The sequence below is a fragment of the Ixodes scapularis genome, unplaced genomic scaffold, assembly GCF_016920785.2.
Source record: "Ixodes scapularis isolate PalLabHiFi unplaced genomic scaffold, ASM1692078v2 PGA_scaffold9__187_contigs__length_104089568, whole genome shotgun sequence".
Taxonomy (NCBI): Eukaryota; Metazoa; Arthropoda; class Arachnida; order Ixodida; family Ixodidae; genus Ixodes; species Ixodes scapularis.
This window is the reverse complement of record NW_024609884.1, coordinates 52,846,508-52,859,662: the sequence shown is the minus strand read 5'-3', so window position 1 is coordinate 52,859,662 and position 13,155 is coordinate 52,846,508. Positions and strand designations below refer to the sequence as shown.

The 13,155-nt window shown below is 42.8% G+C and overlaps 1 protein-coding gene across 4 annotated transcripts in view; it reads right to left on the bottom strand.

Annotated features, from left to right (window-relative positions):
* Positions 1 to 230: 230 nt before the first annotated feature.
* LOC8032806 (palmitoyltransferase ZDHHC11) overlaps positions 231 to 13,155 on the bottom strand; it is a 46,610-nt gene continuing 33,685 nt past the window's right edge. Inside the window, exons 8-12 of one of the 4 annotated variants that reach the window (XM_042287322.1) lie at positions 10,622 to 10,734; positions 10,408 to 10,499; positions 10,171 to 10,300; positions 6,753 to 6,931; positions 231 to 317 (exon numbers count right to left, since the gene is read on the bottom strand). In XM_042287322.1, coding sequence (XP_042143256.1) covers positions 6,800 to 6,931; positions 10,171 to 10,300; positions 10,408 to 10,499; positions 10,622 to 10,734 — 467 coding nt within the window. In that variant the 3' untranslated portion in view covers positions 231 to 317; positions 6,753 to 6,799. Of the gene's footprint in view, positions 318 to 6,458; positions 6,932 to 10,170; positions 10,301 to 10,407; positions 10,500 to 10,621; positions 10,735 to 13,155 lie in introns of those variants that run through there. The other 3 variants (XM_040499279.2, XM_040499278.2, XM_040205851.3) reach the window with 3 other exon arrangements.

The following is a 13,155-nucleotide window of genomic DNA, read 5'->3' as shown; positions in this document are numbered from 1 at the left end:
GCGTGGCAGAGCTTCCAGATCAACTGGGCCTTTTTGAGACAGACCAGACTGGGAATCAACTGGCAGTTCAGCCAGAACGGATACTGACAAGGCAGCCCCTTCAGAAAAAAGCAAATTGCTAAGGCTTCCACGAACGGCAGAGCCAGACTTTGTGCTCTGGCCTGGTGCTTCAACTGCCGTATTGGCCCCGTCGCCCGTCTCCAGTGATGTTTGGGAGACTGACCGGCATGGCTGGGCAATGTCGGCCGGGTCAACAGAATAAGCGTCCAACTTGGTCTCTTGGATGTTGACCACATCAGAAGGGCAGGAAGCTGTACCTGATTAATAAGAACAAGCAGTCAGAAATTAAAAAGACAATTGTGGCACCAAATTTTTGATGTAACTACAGCAGACTCCCATTAAGACAAACACGAAGGGACTTGATTTGTTTGGCTTATCAGACATTCAGCTTGAAGAGAAGTGACCACAAAATGTCAAGCTGGGTATATCCGAATTGCTGTTACGTGGTAAAAACGGAAAGAAACAGCCTTACAATGGGGAGACTTAAAAACATTTAGTTTGACATGCAAAAAAAAAAAGTCCTCTTATGCGTTTTACGCCATACGTGCGCAATTTGTCAAGTATGAATTCTTGAGGCATTGTGCATATTTTGCCTCGCTGATGACTAAAAGCATTGTGACCTAGCATTTGTGTTTACTGTTCCCATTTGTCAGAAATGATAGATCCCTGCACAAGAACTCAATGTTCGATCATAATGTAATGTACCGAACCTCCGCAGGCAAAACAACCCAATTTATCGGCAAGTGCACTGCATGCTTGTTGGATCCATGCAGGAAACTGTTCACGACTGTATGCATTCTTTTTCGTTTCCAGTGTCACCATCGAGAAATATGTCCAGTATTTCTTCTCAAATTTTACAATGCTTGTCAATGTGCTCTTGGCAGTGTCTCAACTTCTCTTTTAAAGGGCAACTGGGGTCAATATTTTGGAATTTAGGATTATTACTGTTTTCAGCTAAAGCAGTGACTCTGAATTACAAGTCACAATTTTTTTTTCTATATTGTGAGTAGTTTTATAAATATCATGACTCAAAGTTTGGTTTTGGGCGTCTACGACAAAACCGAAACGGTATCTGCTAGAGAGATGGCAACACTGATCAGCCGTACGGCCACGACGTGACGTCGCAAGAGTGCTGCGGTACGCAGTACAACCAATCAACCGCAGCTCCACCTCGACGTGACGTCACAAGGGTGCTGCACCAGTGTTCCTTTGCCACTTGCTGCCAAGAGAGCAGCTGGTTGCATCTTTAAAACCGGTTTTAGTGGAGTGAACGGCTTCACTTTGATGTAACATTTTGGCTGTGATCATATTTTGTGCCACTAAAGTGATACCAGTCATTTATTTTGATTTCGTTTTCAACCAGAGTTGCCCTCTAAGCGGAAGGGGAGGGGCTGACACAGGCTTTTTGATATCACAAGTTCAGCTGTTGAACATAGTCACGTATACTCTGCGATTTGGTCGTCATAAGTTGTAAAGATATAAAAATCAGCCCAGAGATATCATGAAATCAGCCCAGAGAGTATCCCAAGCACACCACAATATGACTGAGGCTCCGAAACGCCAACACCCCAGTGCCAAGCAGCCAAGCAAGCCAAGCAGGCGAAGTTTTATTCCAAATCTTACTCAGGTATATCAGAGTTACTCCGGCGGGTCATATCATGTGATCGCAGACAGAGCAAAACTGAATGCGGGCAGCTTTTTCGAATGTCAAGGTATATGATACATTTACTCTAGAGTGAGATCGAGTGAATTCTGAAACACAACCCGAGTCCATCCATATTTTCCCATTGGCCAGTAACAAGACGTATGAAGGGAAATTCGACACGCTCCCCTCTTTACGATCGAGTCATTCCTTCAGTGCGTCTGGGTGTCACTGGTTTGGGCTGTGGCTCGCCAGCTTAACCACTGGCACAGCTCTTGCGGGTCTGCCACTTCACTTCAGGCTCAGCGGGTACGGGGCATGGGGTTGGAAAAACGCTAGAATGCTGCGGATTTTCCAGCTAACCAAAATCGCACAAAAACTCGTTTACGTCAATAAGCAAATAAATTTTTTTGCTTTGCTTCAATGAGAAACCAACCAAACAGGCCTAATTAGTTTGGAATACATGAGAATTCAGGTGTTCGTCCAAACGTAAGTCTACTGTATACCTAGAAAAAAAAAAAGTGAAAGCCGTTTACAACTTCCTGTGACACCGAATTAGAGCGCAGCTCTTGAGGAGGAGGAGGGAAGGGTACGGGGGGGGGGGGGGGGGTCATGTGACCTTGGGGGATCACGTGACGATGATAATGCCGATGAGGTCATCAGTGACGTCACTGACGACGTCATTAGTGACGATGACGATGCGGATACCGATGACGTCATTAGTGACGTCACTGATGACGTCACCAGTGATGATGACGATGCGGATGTCGGTGAAGTCATCAGCGACGTCACTGATGACGTCATCAGTGATGATGACGATGACGATGTGGATGATGACATCAGTGACGTCACTGCTAACGTCATCAGTGATGATGACGATGACGATGCGGATGCCGGTGACGTCATCAGTGACGTCACTGATGACGTCATCAGTGATGATGACGATGCGGATGCCGGTGACGACATCAGTGACGTCACTGATGTCATCAGTGATGATGACGATGCGGGTGCCGGTGACGTCATCGGGGGGGGGGGGCACGTGACCTCAGCGGGGGGGTCACGTGACCTCGGGGAGGGTTCACGTGACCTCAGGGGAGTCACGTGACTTCGGGGGTCACGTGACCTGGGGAGGGGAGTCACGTGACCTGGGGGGGGGGGGGGGGGGGCTCGCGCAATGCATTATGGGACATTTCCCATAATGCACCGCGCGGTTACGCTGACGCCGCTCAAGCCGGAAACGGGCGCCTAAGAGCTGCGCTCTAAAAAGGAAAGAGGAATATGCCAGCTTTAAACGTACTTGTGCAAAGTCAGTCAAGCACTGCCCAATCATAAGGCAAGTCGATAACAATGCTATGCCGACAGATGCTGCTACAGTAGAACCTCATTAATAAGTTCTCGGTCGATACATTTTCCCTGCTGTTATATGCATGAATGCAGATCCCGTTAACTCCCATATGAATATATGTATCAATTTGCCATTCGTTGTGTTAGCCTTCCTTGTTCTTGTGCCCAAAAACTGACACCCGATGCGGCCAATGCAACATACTGGGCTGCCCAGCCGCCGTCACTTTCTTCTTTTTTTAATTCTTTGCCTCTGCACTGTGCTTCTTGCCCGAGCAAGCGTGACATTGGACTAGACTTGAAAGGAATTCACTTTTTCCCAATAGCTCGTTCATCTTTCCATCTCCTTCTCCAGCTGTGCACTTGTGCTGCGCTTGGTGAATCATGTAGATGGTTGAGCGTGTTGGTTATTAATTAACAATAAGGAAAGAGGGACATTTAAAACAAACAGACAAGACAGGCTTTCGACTTTCAACAAAACGTTTACTGGCTCGACTTCGCCTCCTGAAGCTCGACGGGGGGCGTCGGGGAGGTAGAGAGGGAGGATGGTAAGTGAGAAAAAGCGTGAGCCAGCTCGCAGACCCCTTTTCCGGTATGCACGCTATGCACGAGCAGACCCCCCTTCCGGTATGCACGCTTAGCTGCAAGCTGGCTCGCGCTTCTCTCACCCACCATCCTCCCTCTCTACCTCCCTGATGCCCCCCGTTGAGCTTCAGGAGGCAAAGTCGAGTCAGTAAACGTATTGTTGAAAGTCGAAAGCCCGTCTTGTCTGTTTGTCTTAAATGTCCCTCTTTCCTTATCGTAAATCGGTTAATCAGTTCTCCTGGTTCTGCTAGTCTTATTTTATGTGTAGTTTGAAGTTTGTAATCGTGCACCCAGGGTCGGCCCTACACCACCAAACGTCCTGGGCAAACTCCGGCCGTGCGCCCACCCCCCTTTTTATGCGTCCCTATCTACCAGGTACGACATCACTTTGTTAGTAAACATGTGAGTAATGGCCCAAAACAAGCGTTTTGCCAGACGAGAATCACATTCCGAAAACAAACAGTGATCGAGTCTATAGCGTCCTGTCGGGAGCCGTGTTCAAATAAATCAAAAAGCTAAAAAAAACTTTAGAGGTGTGAGGCGGCACCCCCTCGACAGCCTAGGCTGCCCACCCCTAGGGCCAGCCCTGCATGCACCGTATGACTGCGCACAGCAAGCATGTGTCAAGTTTCACTGTCTCATACCAGTGTGCGCATAGAGCTCCACTACTTCGCACTGACGTGCTAGGTGCAGCGGCTGGAAGCATCTGGGTTAGCTCCATCATCTCAAAAATTTTGCTCACTCTTATAGGTTGACATTCTTCAGTTGTGATTATCAATAAACCCATAATTAAAAAAACAACAACATATATCTGAATAAATATGGCAGTACTCTGCAGTCATGAAAATCCATGTGAAATAAACTGCTGCATGAGAGTTGCTTCCTGTCTCATCTATAGGTCCCCAAAAGCATTATCGGTATATCGTAAAATACTGAGATGCCCCACCCTCGAAAGATAGCCCAGCCCCTATTTTTGTCTTGATTTGCTACAATTTTTTTGACACTGAAAGATAGCCCACTTTAAGTAATAGTAGTGTTGGGATCAATGATGGCCTCGGCATAAATGCGGCTAGTTCGCTATGGCAGGATAAAAGCGAACGTTGCTGACTGGGAAGTAGACATCTTTGCTTTGTTGCCCCTCGCCACCATATCCGGCTTGGAAGGGACACAACCTAAAAATAGCAATTTTTTAAACCTTTTCATGACTATACACCGAAAGTTAGCCCACTCCATATTTTCAGCCGACTTGCTTTTGATGTTAGGCTATCTCTCGGGATTTTATGGTAGGTTTCCCCGATCATGTCTTTTTACCGCGGACTTTCAAATAATGTATCAATGGAGTTCTACTGTACTAATATGAAAACAAGGGATGCTTATACACAGGTAACAAGGCCAATAAGAAAACAAATGCAATATGTGCGGGATTCTACAGCCTACAGAAAACGCCATGAGTGGAACTTTCTACAAGTACAACTTTTCAGCTTGTCACACGTTGGCAGTTTTGAAAAAATCTAGAATTAAAGCATGAACCAAAATTTCCTTTTAAATGAATATCACTACAGCGGACACCCAGCATTAATCTAACCACCCTTATTTTAACCATGCTCTAAAGAAGATTTTAGCATCTACTTAAGAAGAGCAGTACATGAATCTGGTTGATATAAAACAGCCAATTATTTTAAAATAAATGGTCAAAATGCTCCGGTTCTAGACACAGAATGCTATTCAAAACAAGAGTGCCCTCCCTCACTCATGGGAGCTTGAGGTATTTAAGATAAATTTCTTTTTAAAGCTCAAGGTATTTCATATACAGTCTTAAAATTTTATCTTCTTCAATAAATTTGACCCCAATGAAGTGAAAACAAGTAGCTTGGGGCAGTGTTGGGTAAAGTACATATAAAAAGTACTTGAAGTAAAGTACAAAGTAAATTAGAGGTTATGTACAAGTAAAGTAGTAAGTACACTGGGTGCAATGTACTTGAAGTAAAGTACTATAAATACAAAATACTTTCATAATAAAGTACAAGTACTTTTTAACACAATCTTTCATGATGACCTTGGTATGCATTGCCCTGGGGGTAATTGGGGGTGCATCAGTTTTTTTTTTCCGGAAATGGCGGCAGACTTCGGATAATGTGGCCGAATAGTAGTTGTTTTACTCTCGCTGACAAGCTATTGAACACAATCAACTTATAAGGCACTTAATTGTATCGTCTCGAAAGACGATAGCGTGTTTTCACATGATGATATACCATTTTTTTGTTAGAAGTTCGACTCAAGCTTACTGGGAAAACCAAGGACACGAGCGCATCATCCTTGAAAGAGCTTACTTTCACCAAGACCCGATTTAGGGAATGCAGTTTGAAGTTGGGAGTTGTGCTTTCCTTAGAAAGTACCAGAAAAAAAAAGACTAAGTAAAGTAAAAGTACATGCTCAAGAGAACATACTTCAAGTAAAGTACATGTTTTCTAAACCTACATGGAGTAGCTATCACTTTAAGTAATATGTACTTAAAGTACTTCCCAACACTGGTTTAGGTAAACTTGTTTGGTGTGCCCGGAGCAGAAGCAGGCACCACAAAAGGATGCCTGTGTGACTGCTTACATGACGCAGTGTAGGCAATGCAGGGGAAGTTACACGAAATAGTGACCACATAGGTCTCACCTCCAGCAACCACTTCAGCAGGGGAAGTGCAACATTTAATGGAGCTGTTTAGACAATATACTTGGAATAATTAAACACTATTCCAACACTACATGACTTTAAAGCTAATAAAAAATACCTTGTTCAATTTATATTGCTTTACTGCTGGTGGGGCTTTAGTTGTTGATTATGCGTACAAACTAAAAAATTACCGTATTAAATAGAAAAATAACTTCAACCATAATTTTATAAGTGAAGCTCCTAGTGCAATTACACCAGAGCAGGGACTGATCTAGCTTCTAGCACCAGACACAGCAGTCCTACACCAGTAGAGGTGAACTTGCCAGGGCATTTCAAAAGGTCCACCATTAAGAGGCTCGCAAGTGCAAGGCTGAAGCAAAGCGTAGTCGGCCGGCATCCCCGCGGATCCCAGCCGGCTTGACATAGAAGCGTGTGAGGTGTTTGTGCAGCAGAGGCTGACCTGGACAGGCCTGGAGTGCAGTAGGTGCAGTGCAAACATGCACGCTCTCACAGCCTGACCCCGTCCATGTGATGACCCCGAGCACAGTCGCTACCTGGCTGGGCAATGCCCACCACTGGGGCACGGCTGCCGTGCTCGCATACTTCGGTGGCCTTGCTCACTTTGGCCCTGTGGTCCACCTGCACAGCATGTATCTCTCTCAGTTTGCCGCCCAGAACTACCTTGTCAAGCTCCCCAAATTAGCAAAATTCCTCAGCTAACCGAGCGGAACAACGAGCAAGGACAAGGATGCTACCTTCAAGTCTTGCAGGTACACATCGAGACACTGTTAGCGCGAGCACGACATCGGCGCATCTTCGCAGTTTACTTCTAAATAGTATTAGCCAGCACGAAATTTGATCGCTTACATTATAGAACTAAATGAGCTTTTTCCGTAGCAATAATAACTTGGATGACATCACTTGGTTTCAAAGAGAAAAACTGGAAAAACCGGCGATCACTTGTTCGCGCTAACAGTGTCGCGCTCTGTACTTCTTAAGAGGCACAAAGAAATTTCAGGCACTGCGACCACCCGTGCACATCTGTACCACTGAAATAATGCACTGCTAGGTTCAGCCAGCCCCTTTAGTTAAAGACCGACCTGCAAAATATTTTTCAACCAGGGAGAAACCACCCTTCCCATTTCCCCCTCTCCCACTCCTAACTTGACGGCGGAGGGACTTGTTTTGTTGCTGCATCTTGGGGCCGGACAAACCCAGAGCTTATCCCGGCTCATCCAGCCCCTAAGATGCAACAACAAAAGGGGTCCCCCCCTCTGTCAAGTTAAAAGCGCGAGGAGGAAATGGGAAGGGTGGCAAGGAGGATTTTCTCCCTGGTTGAAAAATATTTTGCAGGTTGGCCTTTAACGTACAGAGCGCGACACCGTTAGCGCGAACAAGCGATCACCAGTTTTTCCAGGTTTTCTCTTTGAAACCAAGGGATGTCATCCAAGTTCTTATTGCTACGGAAAGAGCTCATTTAGCTCTATAATGTAAGCGATAAAATGTCATGCTGGCTAATACTGTTTAGATGTAAAATGAGAAAATGCGCCGATGTCGTGTTCGCGCTAACAGTGTCGCGATGTGTACCTGGGGTTCCCCGCATGGCTTTTGTGCTGCCCCAGCCTGAATGATGCTGGGCAGGCTCATACTGCCACACTCTGTGCATTCCTTTCCATTGCCTGGCTTTCCAAAACCTCCTCCACAAATACCAGATAGCACGAATCCTTCCAGTCCATATTTTGTTCCCAGTCTTGAATTCATGCTTGAAAATAAAAAAAGAACTGCTCAGAAAAAGCAAGTAGCTTATTCCAAACTGAAGTAGCAGCAATGCTTTGCTCAGTGAGTTAGGCTTGTATACACATAGTTTAAGTCATTTCGAATTATTGCAGTAATGGGACAGCTGTTCAGCTGGCTGTTTTACCAGCTCTGGCATCAAAGTTGTGAGAAAGTCGACTCCCGGCAATTCAAAGTCACTTTATTCGACGTTTTGGTTGGTTCAGAGCAAAGGTGTGGTCTTGGTAATAAAAAAAGTACAAATCTATGGGGAAAAAAATGCAACTTAACCTCTGGAACTGGGTAGTTCAAAGGATCCTTTTACATGCTTAAAGAAGTCCGGCAACTATGGGAGCATGAAAAAATGCTGGCGATTATGCTGACCAAGTTTAAATCGCACCCATGCACTCTTTATCACTTTTATCTGCTGTGTATGTGGTCGAAAAAAAGAAAAAACGAGCGCGGCGCGTGAAGTCACTAGGCAGTCAAGCCACGTCATGCAGAGCCAGTATGGCTGCGGGTGCACATATTATGGCATCGTTCCCCCGCAAGTTACAGAAGCAAGCGCAGTCGCGCAGCAGCAGCGCAGCACCTTCAGCAGAAACTGCAGCTGAAGGTGCCCGAGTAAGGTTTGCAATTTACAAAACATAGTTGATACTGCACGTCATTAGCGAAATGCCGTGTGTCTTCATTAGCGAAGGTAAGCAAAAATCAACTTCTCCTGGAAAGTACTGAATAAGAAACAAACTGCTTGAGTGTTTCTTTTTAATTCGAAGTATGCTTAATTCAAAGTGTTTTGCTGTCCACGTGAGCTTTGATTTATCGAGAGTCGACTGTATCACTTTTTAAGGGGGGACACTGGCTAGAGGTTGAACTTTTGAACTACTCAAGTGATGGGAATGAAATTTGCAGGGGAGATTTAGCTTCAGATGTAGGTGTACTGTGCAAACTTTCAGTTTTTTACGACAAATTTACATGCCTGCATAAGATGATGTGTCACTCTTCATTAAGAAATCTATGATATGCAAATGAAGCTATATTAAGCATCATTTTGACTGCTTGAATATAAAGGGGGGGATATGGGACCTTGGGCTATCTAGTTTTAATAACTTAAACGTAAATATTTCAGGAAGAGTTATTACATCAAAATATGAGATGCATATCTGTCCTATGTCAATTTTTGAAAATTTAGTTTTTTATCACTGAGGAATTCAACTTGAAACAAAATAAAGTAGATAGCCCTATTCCCCAGTAAATTTCAGTTCAGCAACATCTTGATTGTGGTATCAAAATACTTTCACCTTCAAACAATAAATTCCTTCGTATGAAATTTGCACCAAAAAGTGGAACTGAGAAAAATGCATTCAAACACTGAACTCTTACTTTGCTACTGCCTCACATGTTGAAAATATTTTATATCAACGTAACTATTTGGCGTATGGTTATCAAATTTGGTGTAAAGGTCTATAATTAGTTCCTAAACCTGAAAACCTCAAAATTGAAAAATGAGTTTTTTAAAAATATTTTATATTTAGGCTTATGTCCCCCCTCAAGCTGACTTCAACTTAGGAGAACTCAACATAAGCAAATATTTCCCTGGGCCTAGCCTCTTCTTCATTCACTCTCTATTAGTAACAGAACTATACTAGTATGAAATTAATTATTTATATTGTAGGTTGCTTAAAACATCATTACTAACTGTTTGGCTAGAACATGTTACTAGGGCAAGTAACCCACAATTATAAAGGATTGCATCTGTGGATGTGAAACTTGTTACAGCCCAATCTATGGTAGTAAAAGAAAAAAAGCCCAAGCTATCCACATGAGCAGTCCATACAAGTATCCCAAGAGATGTTCTATGAAGTAGGAGAAGTATTCCTGAATTCTTGCCATTGAACTGCAATACCAGATGTGCTGAAATTCATTTAGCCAACAACATTCCCCCTTTTCAAGTTTCTGAACTAGTTGTTGCCTGAGGTACCTGAAAAATCGCCGTCTATGCTCAGAATGCTCAGTCACCATGCTTTTAAAAGCTGCCAATTGCCGTCCTTCAGCTTCCATACCAGCAAAATATTGCAGGTACTGTGGCATTTTGTCAAACTTACTTTAACCCTTGACTTCTGTATCTCCTTCAGAATGTATCGCTGGTGAGATGGACTGCTGACGTAGACATCTCCTGGGCACAAGACATTGTTAGTGCGTTCATCTTTCCGAGCTCCATTTTCAGGGTCTGCCCTGCATTCAGGAAAACAGATGCCAATTAATATCATTCCCAATTCGTCAGTCTTTTAACTTGATGGACTGTGCTTGCATATAAAGAAAACAAAAAGGTGGGAACTCACTTGTTTGCACTGCTACCATTCAGTTCAAGCATTTCATTTCTTCTGGTTAACGCAGCCTTATTCTGGTTCTGCGCCGGAGAAACTTGATTGGCCTAACAGGTGGAAATCAAGCAAGACTGAGCAAAGACCATTGCTGTGGCTACATTATGTGAACCATATTATTATACCGCATTGAAAAAGATGTACTGCTTTGCGTCTCGAGGTAATGACTTGCCTTAGACTTGCACCACTTCAGGAAAATGTTTTTTGTGCCATCAGTTGCTGCTCCATGAAATAAAGCACTTCGCTTGAGCATGATATAATCGTAGGTCGACAACCCCTTGAAAGCTAAGAAAGAAGGAAGAATGATAAAGCAATGTTGTTGTTTTTTTTGTTGCCATCTGCTGTAGTAAAAAAGAGAAATCAATAAAAACATTAAGGTGCTTAGCTTTTTAATATATTCCGACAAGTCATTAAAAAATTGAGATACAAACTATAGTGAAAAGGCACATACAATGGGGCAGAATGTAAACTACAAAGGACAGGAAAACCCAGCAACAACTCTTTACACTGATTATTTCACTGATACTATTCGGACCTCCGGAATAGACGCCACCGAGCGGAGAAGACTTTAAAAAGAGAAGTGGGGAGCTAACACCTATTGAAGTGCACAGTGCAAACTGGCACAACCTAGCGGTCAAAATGTGAAACAGAAGAAAGTGGAGTTATGCTGTGGAAGTTATAAGGCAATTTATTTCTGCTGGTCCAGTGTTTTTTTGTTTGCTTTTTAAACGACGTGTAGGATATATTTGCAGCGTTGCACCTATTACCGAAAATAAGTCATGAACTAGCGTTACTTGTTTGTTTGAAAAAAGCAAATGCATTACCTAGTTTTGTTACCTTCCAACAAACAATGAATTATCATTATCATTATTTTCCAGAACTAATTATATATGCGAGTGCACGAGCACTCAAATATAAAACTGTAAGTGTGACTAAACTGACACAGTCTGTACAAATTATGCAAATGGAAGTTTGAATTAAATGCAAAATTCTTTTTTGTTCATATTATGAATGAATTGCCAAGCCAACATGCAGCATAACTGACAGAATACCACTTCTGTCAAAGGAACAAAATTCAACAGTAATTACTTGTTATCCCTTACTCTGGATCTCATAACGATAAAAACCACATGCTAGGGCATGTATTAGGCAATCGTGACAGAGGTCACAATCAGCCATAAGAATTTCAGGCATGATATTGCAGTTTTTGATTGTTTGTGAATCATCTTCCTTGGGCAAAGAAGAAAAAAGCAGAAAACAAAATTCTGAATTTCAAAAGTGCTAACAAGAAAAAAAAGAAGAAAAATTGTACCCCGAAATTTTCTTAGAATAATTAATACCCATTTTTTTATTGCTCAAAGTTTGACACCAACTCATGTTAACCGGAGTGCCCCTAGCAGCACGCCACCGGTGATGCGCATGCGCAGGGGGTGTGGGCAAGAAGAGCCGCGTCCCACATCAAGAAACCATTGGAATGTGATGTCAGCGTTGGTGTGAGCCCTCGTGCTCTTTTTCGCATTGGAATTGTTGATTTTACTTCTTCCTAGAACTGCCTTCCTAGAATTGTCTTACTGTTCCCGAGAAAAGGAGCGCGTTTTTCGGCTCGGATAAATAAAATACCCATCGTAGAAAGCTGAAACTCCGTGAGAATGTGAAGCTAGCGGTTGGGATAGGACACAAAAGTTTGAGATGACGCTGCCTGAATTAAAAGATATTTGAAAAAAACTCAACTTCTCTATACGAGCCGACACCCACCTAAGCTTAATATTGTCAAAACAAGAAATGATATTGTGAATTCTTGGGATTTATATCAGTGAAAAACACGTCAGCAAGAAGAATATTGTTTTCTTTTTTGATGACAAGTTTGTTTCACTAAAATAGATGCTACACGAACCCACAATGTTATTTCTTGTTTTGACGAAATTAGGCTCGGTGGACGTCGGCTCATAAAGAAAGTTTGTTTTTATTTTATTTTTTGATCCAGGCAATGTCATGTTCTCAAACTTTTGCATTCTATCCCAACTGCTAGCATTACATTCACAAAGTTTGAGCATTCTGTGATGCATAGTTTATTTACCCGGGCCGAAAAACTCGATTCTGTTTTCTTGGGAACTTCCTGTACTTTAGTGGCCTAAGCGAAATTAATAAGGCTCGTTACACTGCAAAACATTGCGAAAATAATCTGACACAGTGATGGAAGCGGCATTTAACCTTATGCAACAGGTTCTGTAGCAGGCAAGATATTGGTTTGGAGCAACCACTGACACTTTTGGAGCAGATGCCAACATCTATTATCCTATCACTTGAAAATGAAAAGGAGATTGCATCTCTAACTGAGTTCTATGATAAACTATCTATGATAATGATCTATGATTATGATAATAACTGAGGGTACCTCTAATTCTGAAGCATACTGCTTATTACCTTTTGTGGTAAGAGTACTAGACAGGGAGCAAAAGGAACACATAGCCTTATTTTTAGAAATAAGGCTCTCGTCACAGAAGGTCCCATTTGCATGGGTATTAAAAACGGTTGAAAAATGAATCATAGTGCAACATCTCAGTTGCGATGAAGTCTCTCTTCCTTCCCCATTTTACGCATCATAGTTTATTTAACCTTTAAATATAATTACTGCAAAATGCCAGCAGGAACCAACATATCTGCTAACACGTCTATCAATAAAAACATGTCCCCCAAGTTCTATGA